This window comes from Dendrobates tinctorius, unplaced genomic scaffold, assembly GCF_039654945.1.
Source record: "Dendrobates tinctorius isolate UK_male_01 unplaced genomic scaffold, ASM3965494v1 ptg000199l, whole genome shotgun sequence".
Lineage (NCBI taxonomy): Eukaryota > Metazoa > Chordata > Amphibia > Anura > Dendrobatidae > Dendrobates > Dendrobates tinctorius.
In genome coordinates this window covers 13248422-13266367 of record NW_027361866.1, presented here as the reverse complement: position 1 = coordinate 13266367, position 17946 = coordinate 13248422, and the positions used below count along the sequence as shown (strand labels likewise).

The window sequence follows — 17946 nt, the reverse complement described above, 5'->3', positions numbered from 1 at the left end:
ATTGTCCCTTTTCTGTTTCAGTGATAAGTGGGAATGATCCTCCAGCAATGAAGACTTTTTAAAATCTCACTGAAATGTTTAAGGAAGGGACGTTACAAATTAATGCGTGTAAATGGCAGATGTTATTAATTTTTCATGATCTGTACAATACATAGTTTGAGTAATATTGTGTTTGTTTTTTATTCTATTGACCTAGTGAGCCCTCATCCTCTCTGTCTGTTGAAGCTCTGCTGCAGAGAGCTGTGAAGGCTGAACTTCGGCTTGTTGATGTACACCGTTGGCTGTGTTGGCAAATGTGCTGGAACACCCAGCAGCAGACCATTGAGAAGCAGTCATTCTTTAACTTAAGCAGAGAACCTATTGAACAGTCGACATCTAAGATGAATTTCAGTCTCTCCTCTGCTCTTGCTGAAGTGGAAGAGAAGTATCAGGAAATGAGGGCTAAAATTCAGTCTGGTATCCCACTTGATTCACTGGTTCCGCTCATCATGCAAGTAAGTGCTTCTGTGTGTTTTTATTCTATTGTTTGACCATTTTTTTTTTTTTTTTTTTTTACAACATTTTCTAGATCACCAGTTGGGTATTGGGCTGGTATATGCCCTGAAGGAAATCTTTCACCAGGTATTTGCAGCTCCATCTGAGGGCAGCATGATGTAGAGACTGAGACACTGATTCCAGCTATGTCACTTCCTGGGCTGCTTGCTGTCATTCAGATCTACAGCAGATAAAACAGTGATTCTATCACTTGTCTGAATACTGAGCTCTGTATAACCCCATTCACGGGTTTTAAGGTACTGTCACACTTAGCGATGTACCAACGATCCCGACCAGCGATATGACGCAGTCAGGATCGCTGGTACATCGCTAAGTGGTCGCTAGTGAGCTGCCACATAGGCAGATCTCACCAGCGACATCGCAGGGGTCGGGGGTCGCTACTTACCTGTCAGACGAGGCGATCCTGACGCCCTTCCGCCCCGCGTCCACGTGTCGCTCGTCGTCACAGCAGGAAGCTGACGACGAGAAACGGTCCAGGACGTTCTTGCGCGATCAGCGATAACCAGCGGGGGAGCGGTCGGAGGTAAGTATCAGACATAGCGATATTGCTAGCGATATCACTATAACGTCACAAAAACCAGTGACGTTATAGCGATATTGCTAGCGATATCGCTTAGTGTAACAGGCCCTTTAGTCTTCTATTGATTATCTCCTGCAGATAAATCAGCTATTTTATTAAAACTTCAGCAAGCAGCCAAGTAATGACACATCACTACAATCAGTGTCTCTACATCATTCTCACAAATTGGGTGGCAAAAACTGCTGACAGATTCCCTTGAAATAGATCAATTATTTACTGATTTGGTTACCTTTCCTACCTTTCATAATATGCAGTCACTTTGTGGTACCAAGGGACACCTATTTTACATACCGTTTTTCTCCAACCTGCAATTAACCTATAGTTTCATTCAGTTGGGGTTCAGATGTGTACTAAACTAGGAGCTGTTAGATCTTCACAAACCCTTAAAGGGGTTGCTAGGCCTTCTGAATCCAGTCAGCGTGCGGTGCACATGCTGTCAGGTATCGCTGGTGAGAACAAGTATGTGGGCGGTCATGTGACTGCAAGTATGCGATTTCCTTACTACCAGCCTCATTCCCACTAAACGTGCTCAGCCTCTTTCAGTACAAGTGAATTGAGCGAGTCCCCGAGCACCTCTAGTCCAGCATGTGACGGCAGTGAATACTGACACTGTACACACTGCATTCTGTCAGGTTTCAGAAGTCTGCAGGCCTATAGAGTGACTGCAGATTTTTATCAGAATACCAGACAAATGTTTAACATCCATATAGAGTCTTCTAATTAATGAATGAACGTGTGTGTGTGTGTTGTTTTTTTTTTATTTTTTATATTAACATGTGTCTGATCTACTTGGTCACGTTATGTGGATATTCTCGAAATATGACCAGTTCCCCTGCTTCCTTTACATATGTGTATAATTGTGATTTAATACTGTTCTCTACTTTTGATCTGACATTTGATCAATTGTGATTGTCTGCAAAATTAAATTAAGAACTTAATCGTCAGTTATTTACAAACCACTTTTCTTTATGAAAGGTTAAATTAACAGAATAATAACACTATTGAGAAAATCTATTTATCACAGTGTTATATAGGATGTGGTCATTAATCTGTCTTCCTGACTTGTTTTTCTTCTTGTGCTAACTTTTTTCCCTTTACATTGTGAAACAAAGTGGAATGGCCACTTTTTCACCACACTATAGACGAGAGTGCAGTGTTGAAATGGTCATACTGTATCCCCTCGGGTCTGGATGGCAGGCTCATATTTTCTGACTTATCAGTGCCCAGGTGAGCAGTTCTTGCCCTTTTTTTTTTTTTTTTTTTTTTTTTTCTTTTTCCTGCCTACCACACCGTGGCTCATTATATGCGAAGACTGATCCAGGAGTCCAGGGCAGCACACAAGACAGACAGTTAAGTATGTCCTCTGGGCTCTGTATCCCTACAGTTCCCATGTTGCCTGGCTTCCTTGCTTCTGCAGCTTGCCATGGTCTAGTCCGGCAGTGCTTCTGGTTCTTCGCTGCAGCCTAGCCAACTCCTGGCAGGTCATGCCTTTCCTTTTCCCAACGTTTTATTTGGGTTTTAACAATATAAGGGAGGGGGAAGGGAGGAAATGGGGATAAGGACAAGGTGGTCCCAAATGTCAAAATAGACCAAAGATAACAAGTCATATAAAACACTTGTAACATAACAAAGTGAACAGTAACTACAGTGAATACCCATTTGACCAGAATTACAATAAAAGGCAAAGTAAATGGAGTGCACCCTAGGGAAACAACTCTGCCCATCGTGACCACTTTTTGGTGAATTTAGTGAGATTGTTGTTGATCGTAGCTATCTTATGTTCAAATGATTTATGGAGGGTTAACATATCCTTGATATCCTGAAATTTGGGTGGATCGGGCCATTTCCAATGAAAAGCAATTGAGTTTTTTGTAACTAGCAGTATGTGAATAATTAGGGGGATTGCTGGGTGCTCTATAATATCTGAATTGAGAGAAAGGAGAGCTAGTTGGGGAGTGATAGGTTTGATGAGCAACAAATTAATAAGGTTTGATATATCTTTCCAGAGGGGCTTAATAAGGGGGCAATACCAAAATATGAGATATAGAGTACCATAGTGACCACAACCCCTCCAGCAATCCAGGGAGAATTCGGGATTGATCTTGGAGAGCCTAGCAGGAGTATAGTACCATCTCAACAGAATTTTATGATGCGTCTCCTCCAAAGGACATTGAGATGGAGGAGGCGTAAGAAATTTCACAAGCATGTTCCCACTCAGCAGGGTCTGGATTTATGCAAAATTCTGATTCCCATTTCAGAATGTTGTGTGTTTTTACAAATTCAAAACTTTTATTCAGGCAATTATATAGGTAGTTGGAAGACCAAAATATACTATGATTAATATTGTTAAAAAGATTAGCCACCTGTTCAGTGATTCTGGGTTTTGCCTGTAAAAAGCGTTCAATTAGGTCTTTGAGAATTATACGTATAGTGGCAGAATGATGAAAAGGGGATTTTGAACTTTTCTCTAATTTGCCTAAAGGGGATACGAATTGAATCAGAATAAAGATCCTTGAGTTTAGTGACACCCAAATCTGCCCACAAAGGATTAATATCCTGCTGAAAAAGTGAGCAGATAGTACGAAGAGACAAATTTTTAATAGTCAAATCTATTCTGTCCTCTTTTGGGTCTAGATAAAATCGTCCAGGCCTCTATTGTGGCCTGAAAAATGTGATGCGAGTGGGGGGATCTTTCTTGAGAAGACCGTTTAAGATTAGATGAAAGGGTGGGACGTTATTATTAAAAAAAATATTTCAGATCATACCAGGCTGGAGGATTGGATTGTGGCCACCAAGCAAGACTTTGTTTGATCAGAAAAGTGTAATAGTAAGCTGAAATGTTAGGTAGCCCGACTCCGCCAAAACGTTTAGGTTTGGATAAAATATTTGATGACGTCCTTGCTTTTTTATCTCCCCATATAAAGTTATGAGCTCAAGTTTGTAAGCTTATAAGATATGGTGTGGATATTGGTAGGGGAAGGGAGCAAAAAACATATTGAATTTTGGGTAAAATGTATGATTTAAAGGAGGAGATCCTACCCCACCAGGAGCGTTCCCTGTAATTATATCATGCCATGTCTTTGGAAATAGAATGAAAGAGAGGACATATTTAGGGGTATTAATGAGTTGATATTAGAAAATTTTAAACCTAGGTAAGTAATATGATTATATGACCAACTCCATGGGGAAATATGCTGGATTTCCTCTATTTGAGCATTAGTTAGGTTTAAAGGCAATATTTTAGATTCGTTTACCTTGAAGTATGAGATTTTTGAGAATTCTAAGAGTAAAAGTTGAAGTTTAGTAATTGAAGTGAGTGGATTCGAGACTGTCATTACAATATCATCAGCAAATAAGCTGATTCGGAAGTCTCTAAGCCCGGCCTTGATACCTTGGATGTCCGGGTCTACTCTTATCATTTGGGCCAAAGGCTCCATTGCCTGATCAAAGAGGAGAGGAGAAAGGGGGCAACCCTGCCTCGTGCCATTGGTTATTTTGAAAGAAGAGGATAAATTATTATTAATGTAGACTTTTGCTGTGGATTAGAGTATAGAGCTGAGATGCTTGAGAGAATTTTTGAAGTAAAATCGAATTTCTGTAGTGTAGCGATCAAGTAGTTCCATTTGAGGCGGTCAAAGGCCTTTTCAGCGTCAAGAGATAGTATAGTGGCCCCAGTCCTGTTGGAATTTATTAATTTATTTAGATCTTTTCATGCCGTCAACTGACTGGCTATTAAGAATAAAACCTATCTGATCGTTTGCTATGAGCTTTGGAAGAAACTGACTTTAATCTGTTTGCTAATATTTTAAAAAATATTTTAACATCAGTATTTATCAGGGAGATGGGATGGAAATTTTTCATTTGGGTATGGTCTGAGTTAGATTTGGGTATGAGGATTATTGTGGCTTCAAGCATTTCATTTGGGAAATTACCTGATTCGGAGGCAGAATTAAAGATTTTTGTGAGGTGGGGAGCTAAAAGTGGACCAAAAGTTTTATAGTAGTCATTGGTAAAGCCGTCTGGACCAGGGGCTTTGAAAGTTTTCAACTGTTTTATGGTGTCTGATTTCTTTTTCAGAAAATGGTGAAGAAAGGAAGTCTGTATCGTCTAATTTGGGAAGGTTTACTGATGATAAAAAAAGAGTGGACATCCAATTGATTTGGCCGGAGCTGAGGGGAATTTTGATTAATATTATATAGATCATGGAAAAATTTGGCAAATGAATTGGCTATTTCTTGGGGGTGAGATAAGAGTATTCTTTTGGGGGAAGAGATGGCATTGATTCTATTCCTACATCTTAGCTTTTTAAGCCTATTTGTCATATACCGGAAGGGACGATTAAGGTTGGAATATTGCTTGAATTTAGACATTTTAAGTGCCGAATCGTAAAATGAGATGATCTGAGATCTTGTCTGAGTTTGGAGAGTTCTGCTTTTAGAATGGGGAAGGGGAAGGAATTGGCAAGAGAAGACTCCTTGTCTTTAATGAGTGTTTGTAAATTCATTATTTTATTTCTGTTAGTTTTTTTTTATTCTAGAGGAAATTTGTATAAGCAGTCCTCTCAGAACTGCCTTATGGGCATTCCAACAAGAATAGGGGTTAGTGAGACCCGAGTCATTTTCTTCAAAATAATTAGATATGGCTGTGGATATTTCGGAATTTATATTTGGGACATGAAGAAGAGTGGAATTGCACTTCCAGATGAATTGTCTATTGGTGACCGGACCATCCAAGAACTCAGCAACGACAGGGGCATGATCTGAGATTGATTTAGGGAAAATATTAACTGACTGAAATTTGGGGAGTGAGAAGATATCAGTTAGGATCAGATCTATCCTGGAAGCCTAATTATGGGGATCAGAGAAATGGCTAAACTCTATAAAAGTGGAGTTTAGGCATCTAAAGGTGTCAAAAAGTTCGTTCCCATATAGCCAAGTATTGAGAGATTCCGTCTTATGCGTATTTGGGGGCAGAGGAGTCCAAAGAACCATTGGGAACCATGTTAAAATCCCCAGAAAATAACAATGAACCTTTCCTTACTGAGTTAATTTTTTTAACCAATTTGTTTAAAAATTTGATTTGCTCCTATAGGGGAACATGAGTATTGACAATAGTATAATCAGAGTTGTTTATCTTACAAATTAGAATATGGAAATGACCTTTCTCATCTGTAACTTCTTCTATGAACTCAAATGAAAGGGAATTTCTGATTAGAGTGAACACTCCCGCTTTTTTCTTGGGCCCAGAGGATTCAAAAAAATGTAGATAATTTATTCGGTCGTCCATGACAGCATCACCTGAGAGAGGGGATCCGCCCTTCAGGAACAGGAAACCTACAGATACAAAAGGGCGGCACCTCTCCCACGCATCAGTTGGTTTCCTGTTCCTAGGGGACGGGACTTCCTTCAGATCGTCCGTCATGGAGTCGTCGAGGGATTCCCAGGCTGGCTGACCGACCCAGGTAGCGGGGGGATCTCCTACTTCGGTCAAGCTCGGGGTCCCTGGGAGCGCCACGGCAGTTGTTGGAGAAGGTGGAGTAGAGGATCCGGTGGACAGCCGCCTCCAGAGTGCCTGGCCCCTCCTGGTGCGCGCTCCCCCCGGGGTCCGGTCTCCCTTTCCGTCCGGGCCGGCGGTTGCGCCCGGTCGGCGGGCGCAGGGCGGCGCACGTGGGGGCTGCGGGCATGTCCGAGCCGGGGGCGACGTGCCAGCTCTTTTCCCTGCGGTCTCAGACGAGCGGTGGAAGGGGTGGGGCCGGGAACACCGAAACCGGAAGTCGGGTGCCGGTCGGCTTTCTGGTGTGCGCGGCTGTCCGGGGTGGGTGGCGCCCGGGGAGGGGGGGGCCGGAGTATGGGCGGGGAGGTCGTGGGGGGGTCCCGGGTGGGAGGTGCCGCGGCCAGAACCCTGCTGACGCGGACACCGGGAGGCCTTATAAGGCAGGAGGTGACTCTGCTGAGGTGCTTCTGAAGGCCCAGCAATGGATACGACATAAGCCCCCATAGAGCAGCAGGACGAGGTGCAGGAGCGCCACAGAAACAGGCCACGGTGAAGCCTCATGCGAGTGGCCAGCAGAAGAAACAGACGAACGAGCGGACAGAGCCGCAGTTCCTCCAAACTAAAGGACCCTCCTGCTTCCCTCCGTGATTCGGTACCTACCTCATCTGCATGGGTAAAAGATCTCCGTGAATGTACCCTGATGCAGTGTTCCCTTATGTTTTTTCGCAGGGGAGGAAAGCTACGGGAAAACAGAAGCACAGGGAATGTGCCCTCTGTAGTTGCCCCTTACCAGATGGCCACCCTAAAAAGTTGTGTCAGCCATGTGTGCGACAAACGGTAGGGGTTGAAAGGGGACGTTGGCCCAGGGGTAGATTGACAGGCCCTTACACTCTCCCCCGTCCATACAGGTAGCGGAAGAAACGCCGGACTTCACCACAAGCCTGAAGGAGATTATCAGAGATGAAGGCCCTATCTAAAATCTATTCTTCTAGGAGGAAAGAAATTAGTTTCTCGGGTTCGGAGTCCTCGGCCGCCCCTAGGAACGATGACTCCTCAGATTCCCCGGCCTCCACTTCGTCTTCTTCGGAGGAAGACTCTAGCCGATTCTGCTTCCCCTTAGACCAAATGGATAGGCTAGTTAAAGCCATAAGGTCCACCATGGGGGTAGCAGAAGCAAAGCCAGAACTTTCGGCACAGGACATGATGTTCGGGGGTCTAGATCCCAGAAAGCGCAGGGCCTTTTCATTAAATTACAAAGTCCAGAGCCTGATAGATAGGGAATGGAAAAGACCTGAAAAAAGGGGCTCCTTGCCACCTGTCTTCAAGCGGAGGTACCCTTTTGATGACTCAGTGGTAAGCAGATGGGATAAGGCCCCTAAGCTGGACGCGGCAGTAGCCAAAGCCTCCAAAAAATCCTCCATACCTTTCGACGACATGGCCTCCTTAAAAGACCCGCTGGATAAAAAGGCGGATTCTTTTCTAAAGGGAACATGGGAGATGTCAGCAGGCACTCTAAGACCAGCGATAGCTGCCACATGTACGGCCAGATCCATGATGGTCTGGCTGGATCAACTGGATTTCCAGCTGAAGGACGGAGCCTCAAGATCATCCATTCGAAAAACTCTACCGATCATCCAAAGTGCTGCTGCTTTTCTGGCTGATGCTTCGGCAGACTCTGCAAGGATGGCGGCTAGGACCGCGGGTTTATCCAACGCAGCTCGAAGGGCTCTCTGGTTAAAATGCTGACCAGGAGATATCCAGGCCAGGTCACGACCCTGCTCCATTCCATGTGAGGGGGAATATCTGTTTGGCCCCATGCTGGATGAACTTTTAGAGAAAGTCGGGGATGATAAAAAGAAGTTCCCCAGTCTGCCGAACCCTTCTTATAGACGTCCCTTTACCAGGAAAGGATATTTCCGTAGAAGGCCGTCCAGGGATCAGGGCAGATGGGATGACAAAAGAATCCTGTACCTTTCCTTCATGTTCGGAGGAGGGGGGCGCCAGGAAGGTCCAGCACGTGACACTAAAAAGCCGCCCCGATGACTAGTTGCTCCGGTAGGGGGGAGACTAGCTGCCTTCTACCCAGCCTGGTCCATGATTTCTAGTAGTAACTGGATACTGGGGGTGATAGCTGCGGGTCTACGACTAGAATTCGCCCAGGTTCCCCAAGATCGATTTAAGGTCACCCCACTCAGGTCTTCCACATCAGAACAAGCTGCCCTGGAGGCCGAGGTGCATGATCTTTGCTGCAAGAAGGTCCTAACTATGGTTCCAGAGGGAGAAAGGGGGAAAAGTTTCTACTCCCCTCTGTTCCTGGTCCGCAAGCCAGACAGCTCCTTTAGGACTATAATAAATAAGTCCCTCAACGAATTCCTGGTCATACGCCCGTTTAAGATGGAGACAATTAATTCAACAATAAAATTGCTGTTTCAAAATTGCTTTATGCTGGTGTTAGATTTAAAAGATGCCTACTACCATATACCCATTCATGCAGCTCATCAGCGTTTCGTCAGAGTGGCGGTTCAGTTAGATGGGTCAGTTCAACATTTCCAATATGCGGCCCTCCCCTTTGGGGTGGCAGTCGCTCCCTGTGTGTTTACTAAAGTGGTAGCGGACGTTATGGCCCATCTACGTGAATCAGACGATCTAGTAGTCCCCTACTTAGATGACTTCCTGATTGTAGGGAAAACGACGAAACATTGTTTGGAACAGCTACAAAGGGCAATGTCTGCCCTAGAGCGGTTATGATGGCTGCTTAACATCAAAAAATCTCGGTTACAGCCGATGAGAGTCCAACAATTCTTGGGCCTGATCCTGGATTCTGAGAAACAAGAATGCAGTCTGCCTCCGGAGAAGCTTGTTCGCCTACATTATCAGGTCCTGAATGCTTCCAATAACCCTACCATGTCCCTCAGGAAAGCCATGTCCCTTCTGGGTTCTCTTTCGTCCTGTATCCCGGCGGTCCAGTGGGCCCAGTTTCATGCAAGAACATTACAGGGCGAGGTTTTAGTGCATCAAAGAATCCTTGGGGGTTACTTAGAGGGCCAGCTAACCTTGTCCCGAAACACAAGGGAGTCCCTAGAGTGGTGGCTAGACAAGGATAATTTATCCAGAGGGGTTCCCTGGGAGTATGACATATCCCGCATAGTCACCACGGATGCTAGCCCTTCCGGTTGGGGGGCTCATATGGGTGAGATCCTGGTCCAGGGCCTATGGGAGCATCATCATCAAATAGAAATGTCATCTAACCTGAAATAGTTGACAGCAGTAGAGCAGACAGCTAAGAAGCTACTTGTGTATCTACAGGGCCATCATGTGCGAGTGTTCTCTGGCAATCAGGTCCCGTGGCTTATATCAACCACCAAGGCGGGACTTGTTCCAAACCCCTGATGAATGTGGCAGAACGGTTGTTCCGGCTAGCAGAGCAACATTTTCTATCTTTAACAGCTTTACATATAAAAGGGAAAGAAAACATCACGGCAGACTTCTTAAGCCGCAATCTGCTAAAGCAAGGAGAATGGTCCCTAAAAAACTCCATCTTCGACCTGATTGTACAAAAGTGGGGTCAACCAGAGGTAGATCTCTTCGCCACCATGGAAAACAGAAAATTAAGACAATTCTGCTCCCTAAATCCCAGAGAGAACCCCCTGGCGATAGATGCCTTTCTGATAAAGTGGGACTTCAGGCTAGCCTACGCCTTCCCTCCCCTATCGCTACTACCCCTGGTGATGAGGAAAATCAGGAGAGACAGAGCAAGAGTTATAGTTAGCGCTCCATTCTGGCCCAGGAGGGCATGGTTCTCATGCCTCAGGACCATGTCGGTGTCCGATCCTTGGGTTCTTCCGGACATCCCGAATCTCCTGTCCCAGGGCCCAGTCTTCCATCTTCAGGTGGCTAGCCTACATCTGACAGCGTGGAGTTTGAACGGACACTGCTAAAAGATAAAGGCTTCTCCCCAGACCCGATTAGCACCCTACTTAAAAGTAGGAAAACCATTACTACCAAAATTTGTCAGAATTTGGAAGAAATACCTTCAGAACTCTGGGATAATCGCTGGGGGTTCAGCGCCTATAAATCAAATCTTAGAGTTTCTACAGAAAGGTTTGGACATGGGGCTTTCCACTAGTACCCTTAAGTATCAGCCTTGGGGGCCCTCTTTAGCTGCAACATCGCGGTTAATTACTGGATCAGTAGATTCATTAAGGCAGCAGGTAGATCCAGGCCAATAGTGAAGGATAGGTTCATGCCGTTGGACTTGAACCTAGTCCTCACGGCTATGACAAAAGCTCCATTTGAACCCATCTCATCAGCTTCTATAAAAAACCTGTCCCTCAAAGTAGCCTTCCTGGTAGCTCTAACCTCAGCTCGTAGAGTAAGCGACATCCAGGCATTATCTAGGCGTCCTCCTTATATACAGTTCAAGGACGGTAGGGTAATACTCAGACCTGATCCAGCGTACTTACCTAAGGTAGTTTCTAGCTTTCACAGGACACAGGAAATAGTCCTTCCATCCTTCCTCCCTAATCCAACTAACGAGAAGGGGGAGAAACTACAATACCCTAGATGTTAAGAGATGTCTCATAGAATATCACGCTGTTGCCGATCCCTGGAAGAAAGATAATGCCCTGTTTGTCTCCCATCAAGGCCCTAGGAAAGGGCTTAGAGTGTAAAAAAATACACTAGCCAGGTGGATTAGAGAAGCGATAGCATACACCTCAAAAGGCAGACCGGCACCTGGGAAGCTAAGGGCGCATTCCACCAGAGCCATGGCGACCTCGTGGGCCGAGAGATCAGAAGTCTCCTTTGACCAGATATGTAATGCGGCTACTTGGTCCTCTCCGAGCACCTTTTATAGTCATTATAGGCTAGACTTGGGTGCTTCCACAGACCTCTCTTTTGGTATAAGGGTGCTGCAGGCTGTAGTCCCTCCATAAAGTAGCTATTACTCTCTGTAATTCTCTCAGGTGGTGCTGTCATGGACGACCGATAAAGTCTTAGTTACTCACCGGTTAACGGTATTTTTCGGAGTCCATGACAGCACCCGTATATTCCCTCCCTTTAGTTTAATTTGGGTGTGCACGTTTTCCTCTTGTATATACCCACTGGTGATAAATAATTAAGTAGCGATAGTATTGTACATAAATCGTGCCATTAACCTTGGAGGTCCTCTTGTGCTCTGTAATCCAACTGATGCGTGGGAGAGGTGCCGCCCTTTTGTATCTGTAGGTTTCCTGTTCCTGAAGGGTGGATCCCCTCTCTCAGGTGGTGCTGTCATGGACTCCGAAAAATACTGTTAACCGGTGAGTAACTAAGACTTTTCTATAAAGGTAGGGTGAGATTTGGATTTGAATTTTGTCTCTTGGAGACATACAATGTCAAGGTGGGCTCTATTGATTTCATGGCGAATGGAAAAATGTTTCCTAGGGCTATTAAGACCCCTGACATTATACGTGGCCAATTTGATTTTCATTGCGAGAGAAAGTGACCCCGATGGGATATGACTAGAACAAAGCCGTTACTGATAAAAGTAGTAGTGTTAAACAAAAATTAGTGAACCAACACTTAAAGAACAATAAACTAAAAACAAAAAGTGGTTCTCCTTCTTGCGCTGGGGAAAAGTTTGTACAGCGCAAGGCTCAGGAAACCCTCATTAGTATATATAACAAATATATAAAAGAAAACAAAAGTATAAGAAAAGCATAATATCAATTATGTAATATCAGACAATCCAAAGACACAAATTACAATAGATTCAAGTGACATGTCCTGGACCTGCGGAAGAAACTTTAGGAACAGAGGAAATGAGACCCTGAGATTTCAAAAATAGGAACCCCTGTTCAGGTGAAAAAAAAGTTGTATTCTTCCCTTTGTAATTGAAAATGAGGCGTAGAGGAAAGCCCCACTTATAAGGAAGGCCTCTTTCCCTCAAAACGGAGGTCAGTGAACGGAAGTGTTTCCGACCTTCTATAGTTGCTTTAGATAGATCAGAAAAGAACTTTAGATGGTGATATGGTTCCGGGAAGCCTCCCTTAATTCTGACCAAATTCTGAATTTTCTCTTTTATGTGGTAGAAATGAATTTTCATAATCACATCTCTGGGTAGGTCCTTAGGGATGGGAGGAGGTTTACGGAGGCGATGTATACGATCAATAATAAGATCAGTATCCGATAGATTTGGAATCATCCTCCTAAGAATCCCCCTAACATAGTCAGGAAGCTTGATTGGTGAAATATCTTCCGATATACACCTGATTTTGATATTGTTGCGGCGGGAGCGGTCCTCCAGATCCGCCAGTTTAGGTCGCAACTGGTGTATCTCAGACTTGGTCTCCGAGTGATGTTTTAGACATACCGTATGTGATTTTTCCAACTCCCCCAACCTAGTCTCCTGGTTGTCCAACCGAGCAGTAAAGTGCTCAAGAGTGTCTTGAAAAAGTTTTGTTTGGTTAGCCATGTCGACACACATCCTGGCACTAAGTTTTTCAACTAAGGTGTTCATATATGCCTCAAGGGATTTAGCACCAGGGAAGGCACCAGACATCTCCTCAGGCTTCGGCCCCTGGATTTTTTTGGTGTAGGGTTGGGGATGAAGAACTATAATCCTCTCCTGAGGAATTGGCACTGGAAGACCGCGCACTCCCCCCACCCGAGAGACCCTTCCTCTTTAGAAATTGAGGAAGGAGGATCCCCACTCAACGTTGTCAAACAAGCACCATGTGTAGACAACGAGAGGGGCACATTGTTGGTAGAAGACTGTGAGCAGTCTCTGTCAATGCAATATACTAAAGGAACAGAAAAGCGCAATAGGGGCTTATCCGAGTTAATATTAAAAGATTAAAAGAAATTCACTCACCTATTTGTAGGAGAGATCAAGCACATAGGATTCGTGGTCAGCTGCTGCACGTCCAAAGGTCAAACAGAGTGACCGCTGATACATCAATTCTTATGGAAATAATTTATGGACTTCCATGCGCTGCTTGACAAAATACAGAAACTCACTTACGGTGAAAGATTAATCATTTATTCCCAACACGTTTCGAAGTAAGGACTACTTCTTCCTCAGGGATGTATCCCATGTTTATCATCCCCTGAGGAAGAAGTAGTCGTTACTTCGAAACGCATTGGGAATAAATGATTAATCTTTCACCGTAAGTGGGATTCTGTATTTTGTCAAGCAGCGCATGGAAGTCCATAATTTATTTCCAGTCTCTGTCAATGGGAGAACGAGACTTAAGCGGACTCAATAGATTAACCGCATCCCTGGAAGAACCACGAGTAGACTTGGGTTCTTTATTTTGCTTTTGTCCTCTAGAGACAACTGTATTTTTAACCATAGGTAATTTTGAGTTGAAATGACTCATCTTGTCAAGTGATATAACCAAGAACTGAGAGAGTAGAATAGTGACTTTATATCAATTAAGGTAACCTGGTAGATAATGTCACAGAAGTGTGCAGGGTTATGTTATTCTGAGGTGACCAGCAAGGTACCACCTCCGAGTCCCAACGTCAATTTTTTACTAAAAAATTTTTTTTATGTATTTTATTTATTATTTCTAATATTTTATTTGTTCTTTTTTGGGTTTTTTTCTCCTCTTCCTCCAATTTATATATTATACGTATACTCGTATACTATAATTATACTCGTATACTATAATTATACTCGTATACTATAATAATACTCCATAAACTTGTTATAAGTTTTAAATAGCTAGTATTATATAGTATATTTATTTTTATATTTGTTTAGTATATATTAACCAGAACCAGCTTTCAATGAACTATAGAAGTAAGCAGTAGACTGATGTGTTCCACAGTGTAGGTATACTCAACTAATCAATGACAGAATAGCTATAGAGCCCTGCAGTATCCAGGGATTACAGTGCAGTATGCCCAATGAAAAGTTGAATAGCAATTACCTATACCAATTAGTTTGATGAAAAAAAAAAAAAAAAAAAAAAAATATATATATATATATATATATATATATATATATATATATATATATATATATATATATGTATATATTTCTCAATTTAATGACATTAAGTAGATCAGCATCACATATCTTCTCCAAACCCACCAAGAAAATGGCCGCCACCAGCAGCTGCGACACTATAGAGCCACCAAGAAAATGGCTGCCACCATAGGCGACGATTGCAGTCCCCCACAGCCTCCAGGAAGGTTGCAGTCAACGGCGATGCCACAGGCAGTTGCAGAGAGGCCCAAGGAGCAGGAAGACAGTGACCGGTGCCTGTCACAGTAAAGCACAGCAGAGCAATGTCACTGGAGATCTCCACCCCCTCCAGAAGATGGTCCCGGTCCAACGTTGACGTCGCAGGAGGAGGAGAACACGGTGGGCGTTCAGAAGAACTTCTCGGGCAATGTGCCCAGTGAAAACAAACTCAAAAGGGATTCCAGACCCCCCGGTCCAAAAGGGGCCTGAAACAATTTCAAATTTTCTTGAGCTCCTGTATAGAACCGCTAATAGCGGTGACGTCACCAACAGGGCCGGGAGCCGGAGCTTGGAGCGGTCCCTGCAGCAATCTTTGCCGCCGCTGTGCCCAGTTTAAATAAAGTTAAAAGGGAGCGAAAAACCCCCGGTTGGGTAGGGGCACAATCCAGAAAGGTCCCAAAAGGTGTTCTTTATTAATTTAGTATGCCGCTCGGGTAGCGGTGACGTCACTGGATGGGAGGAGGGATGGCTCCTGCAGCAGTATGTGTCACAGACTTCACCCCTGATGTGCCAGGGGTAATCTCTATTAAAAGGGGGCGAAAAACCCCCGGTGGGGTAGGGGCACGCCTAGAGAAGACCCCAGGAGGTGTTTTGGTGCAATTTGATAAGTCTCCCAAATAGCGGTGACGTCACTGAGGGGAGGAAGATGGCGCCGAGAGCAGTCACTGACAGGATCTTCACCCCAGGTGTGTGCCAAGGGTTAACACAGTTAATAGGGGGCGAAAACACCCCGGTTGGACAGGGGCACACCTAAGGAAGGTCGGGGGGGTATTTTATAATAAATTGTCACAGTATCAAAATAGTGATGATGTCACTGAAGACAAATGGCAGGGCCCCAGCGCTTGTAACTGTCGGTGACGGGCTGCACAGAAGATATGTCTGAAGCAGTTTCAATCAAAATAAGGCAAAAATCCTCCAAATGGCGAGAGACAAACCCCCAAAAAATCTTAATGGGTGTTATTAATAAAAAATATCACAATGTTCACAGCAGAACAATATAGGAGGTTATTATAGCCTCAGGCCATGCCTTTCCAACCAATTGAGACCATGTGAGATTTTCTTGCAGTTTTTGGCCATGTCTCTGCCATTCCCCTATCCTCTCGAGCCAATCAGGCATGTGCTATGTTATTTTTTCCCTACTCCGACCTGTCTCTCCTGCTTCAGTGATCTCTGCCATTTCTCCTCCCTAATGGAACCCAGCTGTTCCCGACACTATAGGCCTGGCTGCTCAGGGACCACTTCCATAGGTGCCCTAAGTAACACACTTATCCTGATTCCAGCTGTTTGTCTGCCTTTTCCCACCCCAGAAAGATTTGCGCATACTAGCCTACCCAGCCCCTCCTGATCACAACACGCTTTGTCTGCACCTCAAGCAAGCAAGTAGCATTTTCCTTCATGTCAACCTATCGCAACTTGCGCTGCTTTCACCAGCCGTCAACCGCACACCACCAGGAGATGTATGTAATGAGTCAGCACCACTCCTCCCCTGAATGAGCTGTAGATATCAGTCGGCGACTGAGACAACCAAGGTATCTCAGTCCTTATATACTCTGACCCCTTACCAGAATGAATTAAATCCAACATGGCAGATCATGCACGATGACTAAGCTGCTTTACAAGAATTTTACTTTCTGCTTGAATGTGTGCCCTATCTCTCTTTCCTGAAGTCCAGTTGGTGTAAGAATCGGACCTTCGCTCAGTTTCAGACCTGGTCTCTGGCCAGGCATCTAAGCTGAGAGACATAGTCAACTGTCCAGACTGTGAACTAGTCATACTGTCTCTACCAATTTGTCCTAGTGTTCATTGAGGATGACCAGGATGATGCTAAAATATGTAACACATTCAAACTTGATGAACATGAGAATTTCAAATCTGCAACAATTTTTGATGGACCCAATGACAGACACACAAATCTGCATAATTAGCTCTGCACTGATCTGAACTGTTTTTGATTGCAGGTCACTACATTTGAAATGTCTCCTGAGTAAGTACATTAAAATACATTAAGAAATAAAGAATGCGTGCATGTCTGTGTACAACACTTTTGTATATCGTGTTGCCTCTTTCTAAATTTGTGTAATCTAAAGTTTTTTTAAAAAGTGTACATACACAGTTCGAAATATACATCTTGTTGGCAAAACCATAGGAAATAATTTTATCCTAATCCGCTTCAAAGAATGAGCTGAAAGAGGCGGAGAAAACCCCTTTTGATAAAATGGTTTTGTGTTAACTTTACACATAGTGTGTACATGTCATGTTCACATGTCACATTTTTGCCTCATTTTCACTGGTTTTCCTCAAAATACAGCATTTTACAGTCCTAGTAAAGTAAATGAGATTTCAGAAAACATCTGTTTGCCACTAACCGTGGGACCCCTGATTAAAACTACGGTAGCGCACCCTGATTGTAGGTAGAGATGACCGTGATGTGTTGCTGAAAACAAATAGCTATACAAAGACCAACATTGATACCGCCATATGGTGACCATATAGTGGTAAATACTAGTCCTGCAGAGCATAAAAATGATGTACAGTTAAAGATGGTGACGTACAGGTGGCGTTCTTATGGAGTCATTCCCTTTTTCATCTGGCCCAGACCACCATGACAACTTCCAGCCACTATGCTCTGCAGAGATTACAACACACACATTTAACATCTCGCATTTCCTGCACTGTCCCTATCTATTCCCAACCTGCACAAACTCCTCATCCTACTGCTGCTCCCATATTTGTTCCTGCACCAGACATTTTGCATAATAACACTGCTCCTTTTAATGTCCCACATAATACCCACTGCTGTGCCCCTTGCAAAGTAATAATGCCTCCTTTGTGCCCTCTAAATTGTAATATTGCCCTCTAGAAAGTGTAAATGCCCTATGCAGGTGACCTTGAAGTGTCCACATTATGTCCTCTGTGCACCTTTACGGTCTGCCCCTATAACAATAATGCTTCATAAGTGCCCACTTAAGATTTAATGATGGCCTCTGAGTCCCCCAATGTACAGCTCCCCTATATACAGTATAGTGGACCCCACGGTAACCCTCAAACTGTATGATGGCCCCCCGCATTAGCTTCCATGCTGTAT

General features: G+C 44.1%; 1 protein-coding gene across 1 annotated transcript in view; it reads left to right on the top strand.

Annotated features, from left to right (window-relative positions):
• RBM44 (RNA binding motif protein 44) overlaps positions 1-17946 on the top strand; it is a 195161-nt gene that overhangs the window by 70302 nt on the left and 106913 nt on the right. The window contains exons 5-6 of the mRNA XM_073553247.1: positions 191-494; positions 16820-16845. Of these exons, the coding sequence (XP_073409348.1) occupies positions 191-494; positions 16820-16845 (330 nt within the window). The remainder of the gene's footprint in view (positions 1-190; positions 495-16819; positions 16846-17946) is intronic.